General features: G+C 39.9%; 2 protein-coding genes across 2 annotated transcripts; both read left to right on the plus strand.

Moving 5' to 3' along the window:
• Window positions 1-1,567: 1,567 nt before the first annotated feature.
• Window positions 1,568-4,729, plus strand: LOC130642293 (uncharacterized). Its single transcript, XM_057449382.1, has 6 exons — window positions 1,568-2,058; window positions 2,135-2,753; window positions 2,822-3,957; window positions 4,063-4,115; window positions 4,276-4,361; window positions 4,463-4,729. Exons 1-6 carry the CDS (start codon window positions 1,568-1,570, stop codon window positions 4,727-4,729), a joined length of 2,652 nt encoding a protein of 883 aa, XP_057305365.1.
• Window positions 4,730-10,474: 5,745 nt separating this feature from the next.
• LOC130642294 (keratin, type II cytoskeletal I-like) lies at window positions 10,475-11,195 on the plus strand. The gene is made up of 2 exons (XM_057449384.1): window positions 10,475-10,669; window positions 10,791-11,195. Exons 1-2 carry the CDS (start codon window positions 10,475-10,477, stop codon window positions 11,193-11,195), a joined length of 600 nt encoding a protein of 199 aa, XP_057305367.1.
• Window positions 11,196-19,803: the final 8,608 nt, after the last annotated feature.

The raw sequence follows: 19,803 nt of genomic DNA on the forward strand, positions 1-19,803 counted from the left end.
TCCATTTTTGTAGATGGCGTTGTTATGTCAAAAAATTTTTTACCTGCCATGGCATAGGCAAAGGTGAAACCAAGGTTTACGACTGTCTCGTAAAGCATATCTAAAATCTCCTTTTCCTTCGGTGTTACGTTACTTGTCATTTTATTAGGTGTTATTTTTTAGCAAAAGTATTGCATCTTGAAGATGTCAATCTGAGGCCGGGTTTTGTCCTGTTTCCCCTGTTGGGGCTCTGGTGCGGTGTTTTGAGGTTTGTTTTTACCCTTGCCAAACATAAACCAGACGCCTACCCCCGCAGCAATTACGGCTATCGCTCCAACTCCATAGATGTATATATTATCCATCGACTTGCTGGAACCTGCCGCACGTTCCTTATCATCATGTGAGGTACCTTTGCTCACGTTCTTCTTTAAGTCGGCCTTGTTGGCTGCCACACGACCCTCGTTTTTTGGTGGTTTTGTTATAACTCTCTCCTCTTGTTTTTGTTACTCTTCACCCATTTTATTTATGGTGCTGTCTCTGCCGTCTCCGGCTCCTTCTCCGCGTTCTCTTTCTTTTTGGTACTGATATGTCTTACCGTATGCCCAAGTTCGCGAAGGAGTCTTTAATAATAGGGTCATTATTGATATCATTTTTCAAGGCCTCAAGACTCGTCCAATTAGAAGTAAGATAGAGCCACATGTACTTACATTCGAGGAAATGAATGAGTTTCAACGTCAGGAGCTGAAGAGAACACGTCCAATAGTCAAAAGCAAGCTGCGTAAGTGGTCAGAGTGGCTTATGGACTATATACCAGAGAGCATTAAAAAGCCGGTGCAAAATATATATGCATCAGTAAAAAATCGCATCCTTGCCCTTTATGATTGAGCAAGAAAGACCCTGGTCGGTGAGATCGAGGAAGAAGCTAAGGAAGATCATACTTCAGAGCAATCTAACCAAGATTTTACGCCTTAGGAACATAAGCATGCGATTCATAAGACCCTTAGAAGTTATCGTATAGCTGGCATTGATAGAACAGATATTGATGGCTACTTGGGTATGGTTCGATCAAATGTAAAAACACTTATTGAAAACCAAGTGGAAGAAATGGGCTCTGCGAAAATCCAGTGCTCCCTATGGATTTTATGGAGGAAGCCAATTGATGATACTAATGAGTTTATCGAGGTGGATAAGGTCCTTCATAGCAATATGACATCTATATTCCAAGGCACCATCGTGGATTAATCGCTGGGCACGATGTTTGCTCAAATTAGAACGCATGTGGAGAATCCCGCGCTGCCCAAGAGTGGTTTTAGTATTGGCCGCATCCTACATCTCGACGTGGACTTTCACAAACTGAAGCTGACGAGAGGTTCCTCGTATATCGAGGCACCAAGATGGATCGCAATGAAGAAGGCTATCATCAACTCAAATAACAACGATGAAGAGTGTTTCAAGTGGGCTGTGATTGCAGCGTTGCATAATGAAGATATTGGCATTCATCCAGAACGCATAAGCAAGCTTTGATCATTTGCGGAGGTCTATAACTGGCACGGCATCGAGTAGCGAGATATCGAAGAATCATTTAAAGATGCACTTCTGCCTGAACTTTCTGCATGCCTTTCCAACAATCGAGGCGCGTGATAAACACTATGCATACTGCAAAGACAATGAAGCGGTCAAAATCACGATGCCAAGTGAGAAGGAAAAATGGTTATCCTACCAATACAGTCAATGCCAATTCAAGGTCCCATTTATAATCTGTTTGGACTTTGAAAGCTTATTGATACCAATGAAAGAGAATGCTCGGGATACTAAGACCAAGACGCTGAATAAGCATGTACCATGCGGGTGGGCCATATACTCCACTTTCGCATATGGAGAAGTGCCAGACCCCCTAACAGTATACAGGGGCGAGGACTGTGTAAAACGCTTTGTAAACCACCTGGAGGATGAGGTAAAACGGCTCTACGCTACATTCCCACAGACGCGTATGACGGAACTGACGGAGGATCAGAAGAATGCATATGATGCTGCTGAAACATGTCAAATATGCATGAAGCCATTCAACGATGTAAAAAGGTAAAGTTCGAGACCACTGCCATTACACAAGCTTATACCGAGGAGCGGCTCACAATACCTGCAATCTGAAATACAGGATACCAAACCATGTACCAGTCATGTTTCACAACCTATCAGGTTACGATGCCCACTTGTTCATCCGTAAGCTCGATGAAAAATACGACACCCAAGATATCGGCTGCATCGCTGAGAAAACCGAGAAATATATATCATTCAATGTGAAGATCAAGATCCCAATAGCGGGTATGGGGTACGGTGACGGTGAATTTTACAAAAAGATTGAAATAAGATTCATTGATAGTTGCCGATTCATGGCATCCTCATTGGAGATATTGGCAAGTAACCTTATTGGTACGAACACGGCAGGTATGAAATGCCAGCAGTGTGCAGATACATGCTTGGAATTTAAGAACATCGATTATGAGTATGTAGGAAGATTGTGGTGTAAAAATTTTGACTCTGATACCACGAAGCAGTTAAACAAGGATCAGGTAAAGGCTAATACACCAGTCATGAGCTACTACTTTAGCAATGATGAGTTATTCCGGCTCATGCTTCGAAAAGACATATATCCCTACGAATACATGAATGGTTGGCGAAGATTCGAGGATACTGAGCTTCCACCTAGAGAGGTCTTCTATAGCAATTTAAATATTAAGGGAATAAGCGATCACGATTATGCTCATGCTCAGAAGGTATGGAATTCTATTACTCCGACGCATATCTGGTGGTGGACGTCCTGTTGCTTACTGACATCTTCCAGAATTTTCGGGGAGTGTGCCACGCTAATTATGCGCTCGGTCCTGTTCATTACTATAGCGCACCCGGCTTAGCATGGAAAGCCGCATTCAAGTACACGAATATCAAGCTGGAGCTCTTAACAGACCCCGACATGCTCCTCATGTTCGAGAAGGGTATAAGAGGTGGTATAACGCAGAGTGTTCACAGGTACGCGAGGGCCAACAACAAATATATGGGTGATCAATATGATCCTGATAAGGAGTCGTCATACTTAATAGTTAGTCGTCATAACAATCTTTATGGCTGGGCCATGCAACAACCCCTCCCAACCCATGGCTTCAAATGGGTGTCGAATATTGAGGTTATCAATGAAAAGAAGATCGAGAAGCTCGTTGCTGACAACAAGCATGGCTACCTCCTGGAGGTCGATGTTGATTACCCGAAGGATTTACACGACAAGCACGACGAGCTACCCTTCCTGCCGGAGCGTAGGATGATTCACAGAGTTGAAAAGCTCATACCAAATCTCGAGCATAAACGGAAGTACGTAGTTCATATTGCAGCTCTTTATCAAGCTCTGAAACATGGGCTTGAGCTTAACAAGGTCCACCGCGCTTTACCATTTAAACAAAGCGCGTGGCTGCGAGGTTATATTTATCACAACACGAAGCTGAGAACTGCCGCCAAAAATGATTTTGAAAAGGAATTTTATAAACTAATGAACCTGTCAGTGTTTGGAAAGACCATGGAAAACATCCACAATCACCGCAATATTAAGTTAGTAACCAATGAAGCAGCCTATACGAAGCTGACCATGCAACCAAACTTTAAAAGCGGCACTTGCTTCAGTGAGAACCTCATGGGTATTGAGATGGGTAGGACGGGTATTAAGATGAACAAACCCGTGTATATTGGTCAAGTGATTCTGGATCAATCAAAAACCGTCATGTACAACTTCCACTATGAATTTATGAAGCCAAAGTACGGTAGTGTGGGCTTGATGAAGAATGAACTTGGGGGTAAGATCATTACGCATTTCATAACACTTAAGCCTAACTCTTATGCATACAAAGCATTAACGAAAGAGGGTGATGATCGAAAAGCAAAGGGTGTGAAGAGGGTCGTGACTAAAAAATGTATCACTTTCGAAGATTACGAGTAATGCTTCAAAGAAGGCATTGATATTAACAAAACTTGGCGTTGTATTAATAACAAAGGTCACAATATATACACACAGGAAGTCACAAAAATCGCTCTTAATAGAACTGATGACAAAAGGATTGTACAAGCTGATCAAATAACAACGCTTGCACGAGGTCATTACAGGTTAAAGAAGAAATAAAAATGGAATTATTGCTACTGATCGCGATATTGCTCCCATACATATTGATACTTACATTCATCTATAGGTACCGCCTTATAATAAATAAAATGTCTGAATTGGCTGATATTTTTAATATTGTCGATACACCACAGAGGCTGTTGATCAACCTATAGATAAGCGTCAAGTTCTTTTGCCGAAAAAATGTAGCGAAGGTTTCCTGGACAAAGCATCACCTGAGGTTACGAAAAAATATACAATGATTTTACTGAACGAGAGTTGGTTGAGAAAGGGCCGAATACTGTCAGAGCTCTTTCGTGTCACGCTATTAGCTTATGCTAGAAGGCTATAGCCAACGTGGTAACCTTCGATAGCCCTGAAGGTTCGAGAAGAGACATAGAGGAAGATCCTGTTATTAGGGAGAGCATGGCTGACCTGGGTATATTGGTTTACACAGCCTTTGGTCGATTCCTCGCAACCTTGTTGGTGGTTGCGCACACAGTTAACCACACCCAGCTCTCAAAGTCCAAAATGAATGAAAATAAGGTTGATATAGAACAAGAAAACAATGGGGAATACTCTATCAAAGATATGCAATGGCAATCGTGAATTCTTTGATAAATGGAGTAGGATAGTAGATTCAAAAAACAAAAACAGACTAAAGGCGCCGTATACGGATTGGATCTCAATATATGGTGATTCCAATAGAATACCTCTTGTGAAAATTCTAACACCGACAGAAAACCGATTTCCACCACAATCACATGATTTGATCGTGGTTCCACAGATTAGTAAATTAAGATGCCTTGGTGGTTATAAAAAATGAGTGAAGTGATTTTGTAACTCCAACGAGTTATAAAAAATGAGTGAAGAGACTAACCAAGTAATTACCAAGAAAAACGAAGGACGTGTTGCTGCTGGCATAAGACTTGCGGAACGGAATCGCAAGAACAAGGCCGACTTGCAGAAGAACATGGGTAAAAGTACTACTCAAGAGAGTCAGGAACCTGCCACAAGTACCTCCATATACATTGGTGGAAGCCTACTCGCTATCGCCTGTATAGGAGGTGCCTACTATTTTATCCGTAGAAAATCTACAGGTACCCAGAAGCTTCCTGAAACACATACACCAGCGGCTCAGCAAAAACCTTCAAAGCCAGATATTAATATATTTTCACATGCGATAAGCTTATAATAAATGTCTACAAATGTTACCCCTCAGCAAAAGTAAATCATCGATATGGTGTACGAAAGTGTTGTGGGCCTTGGATTCACTCTCGCTTACGCAATGCTCGGTAAACGATTTTTAGGAATCTCGAGTCCTAGTACAAAACTCGACACGAACGACGTGATGAAGATGATCGCATATTTTACAGCTGGTCGAGGAAGTCGTGAGATGGCGGTAGCAAGGGGCTGGATACCTGCCTCCATAGTACCTTAACCTAAGTAAGCACATACAAATTTCGTATATACCATGTGGTATATACGAAGAATAAATGCTAGACATTGTTAAAGAACCTCACACAGCTATTTTCACTGGGCCCACCTCATGTGGGAAAACGCAAAGAGTCCTGGGTTTGCTTGAAGACGAATACCGACATCATTTTCAAAATATCATTATCCTTCGCCCTACTCTCCGATGGAATGCCACTTACTTGGAGAGATCTTCACTTTGGAAGGATGATTATGTGTTTTTGATAGAACCGCAGGATCAATTGTTTGAATGGATTGAGCAACTATCGAGGTTTTTAGCAGGTGAAGAAAGCCTATTCATTATAGATGATATGATAGCCAACGAGAGTATAGATAAGAAGCGTCAACCCTTACTTGAGCTCGCGATCAGTGGAAGGCATAGGAAACACTCGTTGTGGTTGTTAACTCAGAGTTATACCGCTTTACCTAAGAACATCCGACGACAGAAAGAGCAGTTGCTTATGTGGTATCCCTCGGAGCGTTCTGATATGAAGCTCATCCAATAGACGATAGACGATAGACGATTGGAACACCATCAAGAATCAGTTAAAAAAATCCAAACATGCCTGTTTGTATATTAAGCTTGAGCACCCAAGGACATGGAGTATAATAGAATAAACATGTCATATATCAGAATATTAGAAAGTCAATTGGAAAATTGTTATGAAGAGCTCGATCGCATACCCCATTTGGAGAGGAGTCTGGAGGCTCTTGACGAAGAGATCCGTGATGTATTAGAAAGGGAAAGGGATACTAAGTATTTTTTCATAACCGTCCTAATTATATGGACCCTGGTTAGGCTAATGTAAATTAAATAAATATGTCCTCAATTACATTATTTAACACATTGCCCGCTGGAGCCATCGGGACTCTATTCAATGCGCAAAATCAGCCTCTTTTTAAACGTTCTGATCTCGGGAAGTTTCTTGCGATTGAGAAGATTGCAGAGTTATATCGGGATATTCCCACCATCTCCCGTGATGAAATAGTGTTGGTTTCAAACCAACCCCTTGGAAAAACTAAAAATCCTTATGATGCTTTCATTACATTGAATGCTGCTCGCTGGATATCATGAAATGGCTTGCGGTAAAGGGTATCGAAAAATTACAAGAAGCCATCGAAGAACATAGTCAAGACCTGGCAATGCTCACTGATGACCTGAACGAGAGAGAAAAACAGCTTTATCTTCGAACTTTAGAAAATGCGGAGCTTCGTGATCGGTATGTACCCACAGGTTATCCATATGATAATGTGATATGTATTATTGACAAGAACGATCCTAATGAAGGTGGGAAAAAGGGGCAACATCCTCACTATATCTTTCGTTGTCAGCGCAGATCTTTAAACGATCAGCTTCGTACACTAAGGCAGATGTATCCTAATATGATAGAAAGAAATCCAATACTATTTATATATACTAATACTAATAATATTTTTTACTGGCCGTAATGCTAAATCAGTTTACTATGGTACAGAAACTTTATCCTTCATCGGTTACAAAATCTGGCAACAAATTCCGATAAGAATCAAAGAAATGTCATCCCTGCAATCCTTTAAATCCCAAATTAAAAAGTGGGTACCAAACTGCTCCTGCAGACTATGTAAAAAATACATCCCACAAATTGGTTTTATATGACTCGCAGAAGTACTCTCGCTAATTTCATATTTGCTTATACACTTACTTAATTTATACAACCACAAATGTTAAAAAATTGCATATATCTAAAAATATTTTATGCCTTATATTTATACTGTATATTTTAAAATCTTTCTTTTCAAGTTGACATTAACTAGCTTTTATTCGCTATATATGTATTTATACTTAGTCAATAAATAAATAAATGAATAATAATAATAATGATAATAATAATAATAATATGTGACGATGCCAACGCTGCAAATACATGGAACAGGTTCAGGGATGATAATCTCGGGATAGAGAATTCATGGCGAAATCATTTCAGCTTACCCGATGACGCCACACGCGAGTTATTCGAAGGGTTGTACGATATCGATATGGCATAATGTGTTTTTGTAGCTCTCATGAGCCACAAAAAAATCGAGAAAATATTACCATTCTTTTACACCCTCCGGCGGCACCTGAACATCCTCCGGGATCAGCATGAGTTCCTCAGACACAAAACTTTGATCAGGCCCGTCTTTTAAATAGTACAGAAGACGGGTACCAGTTACAATACGATCGATTCTATATATTTTCTTACTCCACCAAGGATCCGGGGCACGTCTCCGAGTATCCCCGTGCTCTTCTCCCGGTTGTAGGAGGTACAAGTATAGACCATCATCCGGGAGATTTTTCTCATCGGGGTGCTGCTCACTTTTAGTGAGTGGTACATCGTCAAGCTAGATGGCAGATGAAGGTTTAATACCGATCATCTTGGTCTTGGTGTTGTTCATGGTTTTTACAATGTTGTATAGGTGTTTGACCCATATAGAACTGGTTTCATCAGATGCAAGCTCTTGCGCATCTTGAGGTTTGAAAAGCCTTTCCGCGAGTACTTTGTTGTAGCTTTCAACAAAGGCTGTGAATATATGGTGATACTTGGTGGTGGCCCGCTTGATCTAGACACTTTTTCTTTCAAGCAGCTTCGCCACGTCCGATTTAAACTCACTACCATTATCACATTGGAAGATACTCGGATATTTCAGAGGCCCGGCTTTATAGATATCCTTGAGCATGTCAGCTACCTCACGGGCTTTCTTGCTACGTAACGGCCGCGCTACTTTGTATCGTGAGGCTACGTCAATACCCGTCAAAATGTATTTGTACGTATTACCATATATTTTATCATGGGGCATATACAAGAGGTCGAAATGGTGCATCTCGTTGGGTTTCGTGATGGTGAAATGTGGATAATTGATGCGCTTGGGGCCTTTGATATGCCTGAGCCACAGGAGTTGCCGAGATAGCCAATGTATGACTTTCTTTTTGGAAAAACTACTCTGCTCAGTGAGCTTAGCGATCACTTGACGTCCAGTCCATAAATGTTCGGGCTGGTAGTATATTTGACTCAGCTTTTCAGCTTCCTTCTCGGTAACAATATGCTTTGCTTTTAACATATTTATTACATATCTAAAAAAGATTACATATATTTATACGCTACAAAACCCAAAAGAGCCAAGGAGCCAAGAACGAACGTCAACTCACCGTCTTGTTGCTGTTTGGAGGGTGTGTAGAAATCGGATAACTTAGGTGCTTTCTCGATCGTCGCGATATAGTATTGTCGCATGCCTTCATCCAACTCTTTCAAACTTTCTCCAGCTTGGCGCTTAAGCTCTCGCTGTTGATTGTACCAATCGATCTTTGCTTGTCTATCACGTACCCATTGGCTTTGAGCAGCTTGTAATTTTTCAACCGCAAGGTCATGCCGTTTCCTTTCTTCGTCGCTATGTCTTGACAGTTTTGAAAACAGAACATTTGATCCGCTGAACGCTAATGCATTTATAGCAGTACCCGCTACGAGGACGCCGATTCTTGCCATGTTTATTCTATAGTTTATGAACCATAGAATAACGCGTGGTACTGAATATCTTAATATTCCACCGAGTGAAAACTCCCATCCAAAATACTCAATTGAGCAACCATCAATAAGTACACGTAGCATTTTATATCACCTGTGCCATCTGGCTTCTTTGTCATATGGAGAGTGATGCCGTCCGACAATCTCTTCAAGGGCCTTCCAGAACCATGCAATCTGTGATCTGGACTACTGCGGAAGTTGATGAATAATCCATACGTCTCGGTGAAGAACTACCCGATCGTTACGATCGAGTCATGTTGACCGAAGAGCTCAGAGATTTGCTCGAGATGATCTTTCAGCAACATCGCGTGGCTATAGAGTTGATTAGGTTCACCTTCAACGGTTACACTGACCGATGTAATTTTGGGATTATAGAATTTTTCATTATTACCAGCATATGCCTTAACCACTGCAAGGTCCTGGAATAGGAGTAAGACGCCCTTCAAACTTTTCTGCGGGTGTATCTAGTTGAAGATTGTAGGAGGTTTCGGCCTTTTTCATGGTCACCACTTTGCTACGAAGTATACGCTCATAGGGCAACGCGAGACGACTGTATCTCGACATCATAGCGCTCGCGAGATCCTTGTTTATAACCTTGTAAAATTCTAAGCAAATGTTGGTGATCTTGTAGGTAGCATCGGCTGGCTTGGCTGCCGTGCTTCCAACGGTGAGGTTCCTGAATCTTTGATGACTTGGTCATAGCGAGCGAAGTGGATCACAAATTGCAACCGATCATACATTCCCGCTTGATAGAAGGGCAAGTCTCTAGTGAGTTCGAACATGGAGCCAAGAGGTATTGCAAAGGTCTTTCCATACGCTGCAGCAATCGCTTTTTCTTCGTCCGTTCCAACATGGTCAGACGCCCCTACCTGCAACGCCCTTACGGTGCCGTCGTTGGGATTAATGCCTCGAAGGATCAGGTTATTCTCGCGCTCAAATTTGGGCAACCAGAGATCTCTATACACTGCGAGTATGTTGTAGTCGGCCATGTTTTGTATTTCATTCGCATTCAGGGTAATGCGGAGATTTTGCACTAATGCTTTGCCGATATTGCTCACATTTGTGCGGTTGGTGTTTGTGCCAGTCAAATCCAAGTCAAACAGCAACTTGATTGAGCCGGGAAAAATTACATCATCTTCACCAAGATTGGGCACATCAACGTGAAGGTCCTCATTTTGATTAATCGTGCTTGGTACGTGCGATATCTTGACTCTTTGCCTCTTACCTTTCATCGCCATCATCGTTTTGATTTCCTTATTGGGATCTAATTTACCAAAAACACTCATTTATTAATATAGGTCCGACTATTGGACAGCTGCGGAAACTGTTGGGTAGTACACGCATGAAAGCGATAGGGTTTGATGACTATCAAACACCAAACAAGGGTAGTAGGACACAGGCCCAAAACCTCGCGCTGGAGGCTGATGTTCTTGTTAAGAAAGACGATGAGGAGGCTTCGGGTAAAGAGGAGGGTGAGACGATTGAAATACAAATAATTGATAGCATTCAAAATTTTGCTCGTGACGTAGAGGGTTATGTAGATACTTCGTTCACGGGAGGAGATCTCTGATATAAAGCTCGAAATTGAAAACCTGCAGAAGGCTATAAAGGAGGTGAAGGATAAACTTGTATAATATGATAGCGAAATAAATATTAAGGAGGGTAAGTTAAAAGAACTTAAAAAGCAGAAGCCCGGGGTGCGAAGGCTTCAGAATATTAATGATCTTGAGAAGGAATTGAGGAAATTGAAGGATGATAAGAAGGATGAGCTGGGTAGGCACGGTCTACTATCATCCAAAATTCACAATCAGTTGAAAAATATCAAAGACACCCTCATTAAAATAGCTGGAGATGATACCTCATTACGGGAGAAGCTCAGTATTCTCTTCAAAGAACAGGGTATTACTATTGCCAGCATTGTCTCAGCCGTGGGCTTATTAATATCAACCCTGGTCCTGGCGCTAAAAGGTGGTGGGGCAGCAGGAGGAAGTGCTGGAGGAGGTAGTGGTAGCAAAGGGTTTGTGAGAAAGCAGCTGGAGAGACTGGGAAAATTCCTTAAATAACTTGCAGGTAAAGCGGGTGCAGTCCTTCCTGGAATCATAGGAAGTGTGGTTTCATTATTTTTCGGAGTAGCTGCCACAGTCGTGGAATATGTAGCGAGGCATCTGTACATGGTCATCGCGGGTGCTGTGGGTATCATCGTTGCGTATGTGGGTAACAGGAGGAGTAAGAATCGATGAAGAGTCTAGTATGTTGTTTAAAACACTAGATTTACTTAAACCATATGTACATTAAAATAAGTCCTACTCCTACCGTAACCAGCGTGGCTTTGGTATCCTCATGCTGTATGTGGGCTTCCTTGGTATCTGGCGTGTTTTTCTCGATATGTTGCCTAGGAGGTGTGGTGAAGGATGCCTTGACAGCCATGGTATTCAGATCTAGCTCCACACCTACGTCTACGTTATAGGGTGCGATAAGAATGTTATTGTTATACCCCACAATTTTACCAATGCGAAGATCCATGTTGGAGGGAAGCATGTACACGCTAGGCATTACGACGAAGTTTACTGAAGTTCGTGCATACTGGAGTACCTTTTGATACTCGTTGATGTCATGGCCTACATTTTCCTCACGTTTGACCATGGCCTCAAATTTCTGTAATAATATTTGCCTCGCTGTATAGTTATCAGCGTTAGAGCCTAAGATTGAGGCCTTTGCACTCGCTTGAGATCCTAGCAATAAGACAACATAGACGCGAATACTTTCGCTTAGCTTGGTCAGACCCTCCGATGTTACACCCTGGCTAGTGGGAATGATAAACTTGGCCCAATCCCCATTAACCTGTGGCCACCATCTACCACTCGTTAGCGATGACATCAGGGCTTTGAACTTGTATAAAGCGTTGGGGTCTGCACCATATTCGCGGCATACCTGTGCGTATCCTCTGTTGGACTTGTTGTTGACCTTGGGATTATAGCTATATATATTCATGTTTGTTATAACAAACATGAAGCAGTTATACGTTACAAATATAGACAAGCCAATAGTCTTTGATGAATATCTAAGCGATGATACGAGGATAGCTCTGAAGTCGATCAGCATTCGACCTACGTTTCTAAACCTTTTCAAAAAAAAGAATGAGATCAATATTTATAAAGCGGCGGCTGGGTCGACCAATAATGATGACTTTAGTGTAGGGGATTTTGCTGCTCTCATATCAATTGAGCCAGGGTATACAAGATTTAGCGATTATCGTCAACAGTCAGGCAGAGGACAAAATCAAGCTCTTCGTACTAAGGAACGGAGCGTGCAGGCTTAGAGTTAGTAAAGGGTACGTTGCGATAGTCGATCAATCATTGCAGGATCTTATTGGATATAATTTTGATACCAAACTTATGTTTACCGAGGGAGACCATGACAGCTTTTACAAGACTGATGTTTACCAGCGACTGAGACTCACTTGTCACCAGCTGGATCCGGATTATTCTCTTTTAAACGGTGAGAAATCCAATATACTAGCCGTGCTTACAATGAAAGAGTTAACTAACTGGGGAGATATGGTGACATGGAGTTTCGATTGCCCTGTTTACCGTCCTTTGAAAGGTTCAACGGTCGTTTTACAATTCATTTGGACGGATGAGTATCACCAGGATAAGAATGTTTTGTTTGTTGGAATTACCATGCATATACTGATAGAATAAATGACTGATATTACAAAGCTATACATGAGCTTACCGTCGAGTGTACCGGATCATGAGCCTGATGAAAGTCAGTTCCATCGCCTCAAAAAGATCGGGGAGATCGAAATATACCTAAGAAATGAAATTAAACAGCGTGAAAAACTCGCTAAAAAATTTGGAATGCATGGATCGTGGGTACACTACATGGATCACGGGCTATTAGTAATAAGCGTTATTACCTCAGGTGTTGGAATTGGTAGTATGCTATCGGAGTTCCCCTAGCAGTGGCAATGGGTGGTATAGCCATCGCTGTTGAATTGGGGCAAACAGCCCTAAAACAGGGTGGCAAGAAATTGAACTACAAACGCAAAAAACATGATAGTATAAAATTATTAGCGGAAACGAAGCTGAATAGTATTGTCAATTTGATTTCGAAAGCCATCGAGAATGGAGTGATAAGTGATTATGAATTCAGTCTAATAAACCAAGAGAAGCAAAAATATCTCCTATTGAAAGAGCAAATCCGTTAATGTACTAAAAGATCGTTTCCACGATCAATGAACAGGAGAGACAAGCACTTGTCGTTCAGGGAAGACAGGAGGCGAAAGATGAACTGCTCAAAAAACTTCAATCTGTTCAACTTGTAAGCGGTATCTAGATGAGCCGCCGACTTATTCATAATTTAATGTTTTGTACAAAACACTAAATGACACCAAGCAATTCACCGGTACTAGCGTCAACCATAAAATCACCGTCGTATAAGACAGTTCGTTTTTGCTTTTCCTCCAGGCCTCTGATGTACTCATCGATTATTTTCATAGCCGCGATATCTGAGCATGGCTTTCAATAAGGCCCAAGGGTTTGTGTTGCAATATCTTTATATTTTACTTATGAATCGCAGATATAAGATCAGCCGTCTTGAGAGTGGAGTATTCACGTATACCCAGCTCCTTTGCCTCTTTTTTAAGCTCATTCATGTTTACTTTGTATACAACATTGCATATGCATACAAAATCTATCGAGTTTTTACTATACTATAACAAATGGTTCTTTGTCGTCATCTGAATCAATAAGATGTCTAATCCTTAAGGTTACAGGTACCGGCCTGTATTTGCACTCTTCAAGCAAGACCTGTAGATAATTTTTAGATCCCTGCCTGTAAATGCTGGATAAAATACATCTGCATTCGCATGGCTGCTTCAGTGGTACTATAGCATCATAGAAATCGGTCGTTACCTCCTCATTCCATTCCTTGACCTTTGTGTTCAGATACCGATCGTTCTTTATTGGTGAGGTTGAGAATGTACTACCATATAATTCTTCAATCTTGGCTAGGATAATCTGATATTTTTCAAGCCATTCTGAATGTTTATTCGCATCGAATGACATTGTGAGTGACGAGCTATCAATGTCTCTGGATGCACCATGGCTATATAAGCCTTTTGGTGTTCGAATCAATAGCGATGATATCTTGCTACCATTCTTGTACTCTATCACAACTCTTGCATCCTTACCCTTATAAGCTTAGGTTGGATCGCTAAGTAAAATGTTCTCAATTTGAACCTCATCAATGCTTAGTACTGATGACTCGCTGTAAAAATTCTTGGTATCTACGGAGTCTTTATAGAATTTGAACATCCTTTTTTATGGAAATTGGACTCCAACTAAGGCATTTTCACAAGCACAGTATCCACCGTTGTAGGTAATCCACATGATATAGTGCTGCAAACACAGAATCCTTCCTTTGATGATTAGTCTCCGTCCACACTTCTCGCATCTATCATAGTTATCAAGATCAATCCCGCATTCGTCGCAATACTCGATCATTTATTTGAGAGGGCTCTGAAATGATCTGGAACATATTCGAGGAGCGCTGGATTGTCACGTACTGCCTCATCACATAGTTCCTGTGTTTTTAAATGATCGGGTACATACCTGAACATCAGGCTCTCCATTCTGAATGCATCATTACACATCTCCTGTGTCTTTAAATGATCGTGTACTAACATTAATGTCCAGGTATGTTCACGAACTACGGCAGTACACATTTCCTGCGTTTTGAAATGATCGGGTACGAACATTAGTGTCCATGAATTAGCACGATTCGATCAGGCATTATGAGATGATCATTAATGGTCATCTTTATATATATTTTTTTTTTTTTTAGATTCCAACCAACAATTTTTTCTAGCACGGTCATGATAATTTTTACTCATATTCTGTATAATAGCAGAAATAGTATATATGTTATTGCGCATGCGTTGATGATGTCATATATTTCTATTTTTGTTGATGTCAGCATATATTACTATTATTACGTGTTAGGATTAATATTTTGGGAATTTCCCTTACTCATATTCTGTATAATATGAATATATACTATTATATATGATTTCATATGAGTTTGTGTTGGTTATTGGCATTTATATATCATTTCATTATGAGTTTGTGTTGGTTACTAGCATTTTAGGGAATTTCCTTTTATGTGCGTGCGCTGTCCTAGAACGAACATTTCTCTATCTCTGCCTGAAGACATCATCCTTGTCGATAAATTTGGCCATGGATGGCACATTCGTCTTCACCTGATCCCGGTTAACTTGCTTGGTGGTACTTGAATCGCAATTTTTACACCAAAAGCTTGCTATGTATTCGGCGTCTATGCTCCGGAATTCAAGGCAAGTATCTGCACATTGCTTACATTGCATACTGGCAGTGTTTGTACCAATGAGATTGCTTGCCAATTTGACCAGAGAGGATGCAATAAATCGACAGCTATCGATAAACCTAATGTCAATCTTTTTGTACTTCTCGCCGTCGCCATATCCCATACCTCCAAGGGGTACCTTAATTTGTACTTCTCGGTGTTTTCGGCTATGCAACCGATGTCCTGCATGTTGTACTTCTCACCCAGTTCCCGGATAAACAGGTGTGCGTCGTATCCCGAGAGATTGTGAAATATGATGGGAATATGGCTGGGTATCTTGTACTTCAAATTACAGCTGTTATGCGCGGCACCCCTGTACAGCCCTGTGACAATGGTCCCGAACTTAGCGGTTATTCTCACAGTCATCGAAGGGCTTTAAACAGATATTGCATTTCGATGCCTCGTCATGTTCTCTTTTTAGGACCTCTGTTGGCAGCATGTCTTGCTGAGGGTAGCTATAGTATAGTCTTTTCACCTTATCCTCCAGATGGTTGACGAAGCGGGTGACGCAATCCTTGCCACGGTACAACGTTAGGGGATTTGGTACATCCCCATAGGCAAATGTACCATACGTGAACCACCCAGATGGTACGTGCTTGCTCAGCTTTTTAGTCTTGGGATCCTTGTATTGATTTTGTGGGGGTTGCTCTGGTATGAGGGACGATGTAGCGTATTTTAGGGGTATAGATGGCATGGCATGTATAGTTTGATCAGTAGTATGCATGGGAGGTGTTGTATGCTTCGTGGGTCTTGTGCTGGCTGCCCCGCAATGGAGTCCCATAACCATGCGTTTGAATGCTGCATAATTACTCACGAACCCTTCTTTTATAGGCTTTAGGACAACATCAACTAGCCCGTTATACCGTTGGATTTCACGATCATTCGATTTTTCGATAGCTCCTGCCTCTCAAATATGTCCATGGCCTCTGGCGTTGGTAGTAGGGTTACAGGGCCTTACAGGCTTTCGTTTTCCGGTACTTCTGGGTGGCCCCTGTGGTACGTCCAACAAGGCAATCAATTCAGCTTTACGTAGCTTATAATACCCTGTTAATCCGCGAGTTTTTGCAATATCACGTAATTGTTTAACCGTTTGTGATTCCATTTGTTATAGAATTTTTACATTGTCAAACGATTTCATAATGGTCAAAAACTAACACAGTTATTTCCCTCAAGGGAAATTCCCTCTTTACTGCGCATGCTTGATATTTTGATGAATATCAGGGAATTTCCCCTGAGATGTGCGCGTTGATTATTAGGGAATTGTGTTAAAATTTTAGGGGGGTCTTTTTATCTACTTTTGATGAGAATACTAGGTCCTATGTAGATTAATATGGAATAGTCTTTGATGGATGCGGTGATTAATATGGCTAAGCATGGCATGGCACCAGATGTTGATGGATTTGTTGTGTTTGACCGTGTTCGCGCAAGCGACTGTGCCAGAACATACATTTTCGTATCTCTACATTTTATATTCTCTAAAAATTGAAATTTGTTCAAAATGCCACTATCTGCTTAAAATTCAATTACTTTAGTTCTAGAGCTAATTTTTGCATTCTGTTTGAAGTTTCGGATTGGTAAATAAAAGTTACTTTGCATATGCTCCGGTTTTTACATGAATCGCATGAAAAATTGCCAAATATTACCCGAAATCCGTTTTTTCCGATTTTCAGGTAAAATCCAAAAAATTCGGGAAGTCGGATTATTCACGTGACCAAAACATGGAAAAAAATTTTCTTAATGAAACAAAGTTGTGTTGTAAGTTTCAAGTTCTAAAAATAATAATTCTAACAAGAGTTATTGCGAAGCAATTGAGCTTCGCGAGCGAAGCGAAATTGTGGAGCACCGTTTACTACGCGAGGCATACCAAGAGAATTATTGAGATTCTTAAAATTTCGATAGAAAAAATCATATAAAATCAGCGTAAGGAAATATGACTGATATTTTGAAAATATTTTTTGCTGTCGTCCTTCAATCGAATCAGCTAGCTAGCTACCTCTAGCCTAGCTACAGTCAGAAGAAGAAAACTCAATCTACAAGTCTAGTCTAGCTACAGTCAGAAGAAGAAAACTCAATCCACAAGTATTAACAAAACTTTTTCGTTTTAAATTTAATTATGCTATTTTTAAATATTTCCTAAAACTCCAGTTGCTTCTTTTTTTTTGCATCGTGAAAATAAATTTAAGTCGCCAATCCAAAAATAACAGGGAAAAATACACCTTCCCATGTGCTCATGTGTGGTTAAAAACTTTTGTACTGTCTCTACTAGCGCCTTTTTACTGATATATGTTCTAAATCTGAACTATTTTATTAAACGGTGCCTTTACCTAGAAGTTTTACTTTGTTTACCTACTTTCGCATGTTAGTAAATTTTTCAAAACTGAAACCTTGCAATAAATTTTTCAAGAAGTGAGCTATGAAGAAGTGAGCGACGTGTGTGAAGTCACGAATGACCAAGTTGACTTTTGTTCGATAATTGTGGTGACCGGTAATGTAATTATTGTTTTTGGGAGATCAAGTTTGGACATATATAAAAATATTTAAAAAAATTTAGGGCTTCCTCATTTTCTTTACACATCTAACCCTATGTTTTTGCATTGTGTTTCATGAGCTTACAATAATGTGGTATAGCTAAGTTATGATACGTAAAAACTACTCTTAAATGACCCTTAAGGATGCAAAACCACATAATAGACCTTAACCAAATTTCGTGTTTTTCGTAACTTTTGTGTTCAGTATGGTAGATTACTATGCGTGTCAGTTTTACAGTCTCAGGAAATCTTTTTGTGGTGCATTATTATTACTTTCGATTGCTGAATTTCTTGAGTTTTTTTTATATTGTGGCAGGTTTTTTTTAACAAAATAAATAAATAACCATAGTTAAAGTTCATTTATTATTTTTTGCAATAATAAACATACTAGACTTATTAATTAATTTATAAGAAGAATAACGCTTGCCACCAATACTACTTAGTAAATAAACTAGTGGACAAATTCTCCTCATCTAATAGGAATTGTGAAAACGAAAAAAATAGGAACATTGGTTTGTAAACCTTAACATACTTTTCAGCCAAAACCAGTCGATTTATTAATTTGTTTTTTATTAAGTTACAGTTAAAAGTTCTTGTGATATCAGTCTGCTGTTTCTTGTGATCATGTTTCTTATTATAAAAACATTTTTTTTTGTTTACAATAAGTCAGACAAACTGATATTTATTAGAATGAAACTAGGCCTTGTATGTGCACTCATATGTATAAAAACGATTGTTGTAACTTGTAAATTTCAGTGTGATTATGCCTTGAATTAGTTTTTGTCGTTTTCTTATGGGTTTTTTAGGATTTCTTTTGGTTTTTTAGGTCATCTAGCTACACATGGGAAAGCTGGAAGTTTAATGTATAGACAAGAATGTAATCTAACTAAGCGCGAGACGTGATTAAACAAACAAATTAAACCCTATATGATGTTGTCATTATTATTTTGTAAATTTTTAGATTTAAAAGATTGAATTCAAAATCACGTTTTATTTACAAAAAATGAAAGTTAATTTCAAATGTTTTGTATCGTTAGAATGCTTTCAGAAATGTTTAAAACCCACGCGATTAAAATTTTCAGAGGATAGATTTTGTTATATTATTATCTGCACCCGATTTCGTCTGATTTGTTCTTGCGTTGTTTTAATGCCTACACAACTTCCGAATTAAGTCCTACTTTGTTCTCACTTATGAAACTTTACGGTGATGATCCTATGTTTTGTCCCATCCTGGCAGGGAGGGGGAGGGTGCTAACAGCTTCAAGGCCCATATCCCCGCGAACATTGCCGCATCTGGTTTTTGATAAACAAATTTAGCTTGCAACTTTTAAAGGTTTACACCGCAAGCACTTCATAAGATGTAAATATGTGTTATTTCTGACTTTTCTAGTATTGTCAGTGTTGTAAGTGTTTTACACCTTCTAAGCTGTTGTTTTTCGTATTTTGTGTAAGGCTTTTTTGGGTGTATTTCGTGGGATTTGACATTTCATATTTGTGTAAGATTTTTAGAACTTCTTTGGAAACAGTCTTTTTTTGCATTTTCAGTTTATTTTTGTGGTTAAAAGGCATTATTCAATACACTGAAATATTTGTTGATGTCATTAAAATTTACATGACAGATCTTTTCTATAGACCTTTTTACTGATAGTGCTATCATTTTTAAATTTATGAATGCGCAATGCAGTATGGGAAAATCAGGGTATCTTATGTAGTTTCGGCGACGGTTACTTACTGTAAACATTGTTAAGAAACTGTCTAA

This window comes from Hydractinia symbiolongicarpus, chromosome 4 (genome assembly GCF_029227915.1).
Source record: "Hydractinia symbiolongicarpus strain clone_291-10 chromosome 4, HSymV2.1, whole genome shotgun sequence".
Classification (NCBI taxonomy): Eukaryota; Metazoa; Cnidaria; class Hydrozoa; order Anthoathecata; family Hydractiniidae; genus Hydractinia; species Hydractinia symbiolongicarpus.

Coding starts and splice junctions, on each gene's coding strand:
- LOC130642293 (XM_057449382.1), top strand. CDS start 1,568: ATGCACTTCTGCCTGAACTTTCTGCATGCCTTTCCAACAATCGAGGCG. Junction 2,059..2,134: donor CCATTCAACGATGTAAAAAG/GTAAAGTTCGAG, acceptor TCTGAAATACAG/GATACCAAACCATGTACCAG. Junction 4,116..4,275: donor AATAACAACGCTTGCACGAG/GTCATTACAGGT, acceptor GATACACCACAG/AGGCTGTTGATCAACCTATA.
- LOC130642294 (XM_057449384.1), top strand. CDS start 10,475: ATGAAAGCGATAGGGTTTGATGACTATCAAACACCAAACAAGGGTAGT. Junction 10,670..10,790: donor CTCGTGACGTAGAGGGTTAT/GTAGATACTTCG, acceptor ATAAATATTAAG/GAGGGTAAGTTAAAAGAACT.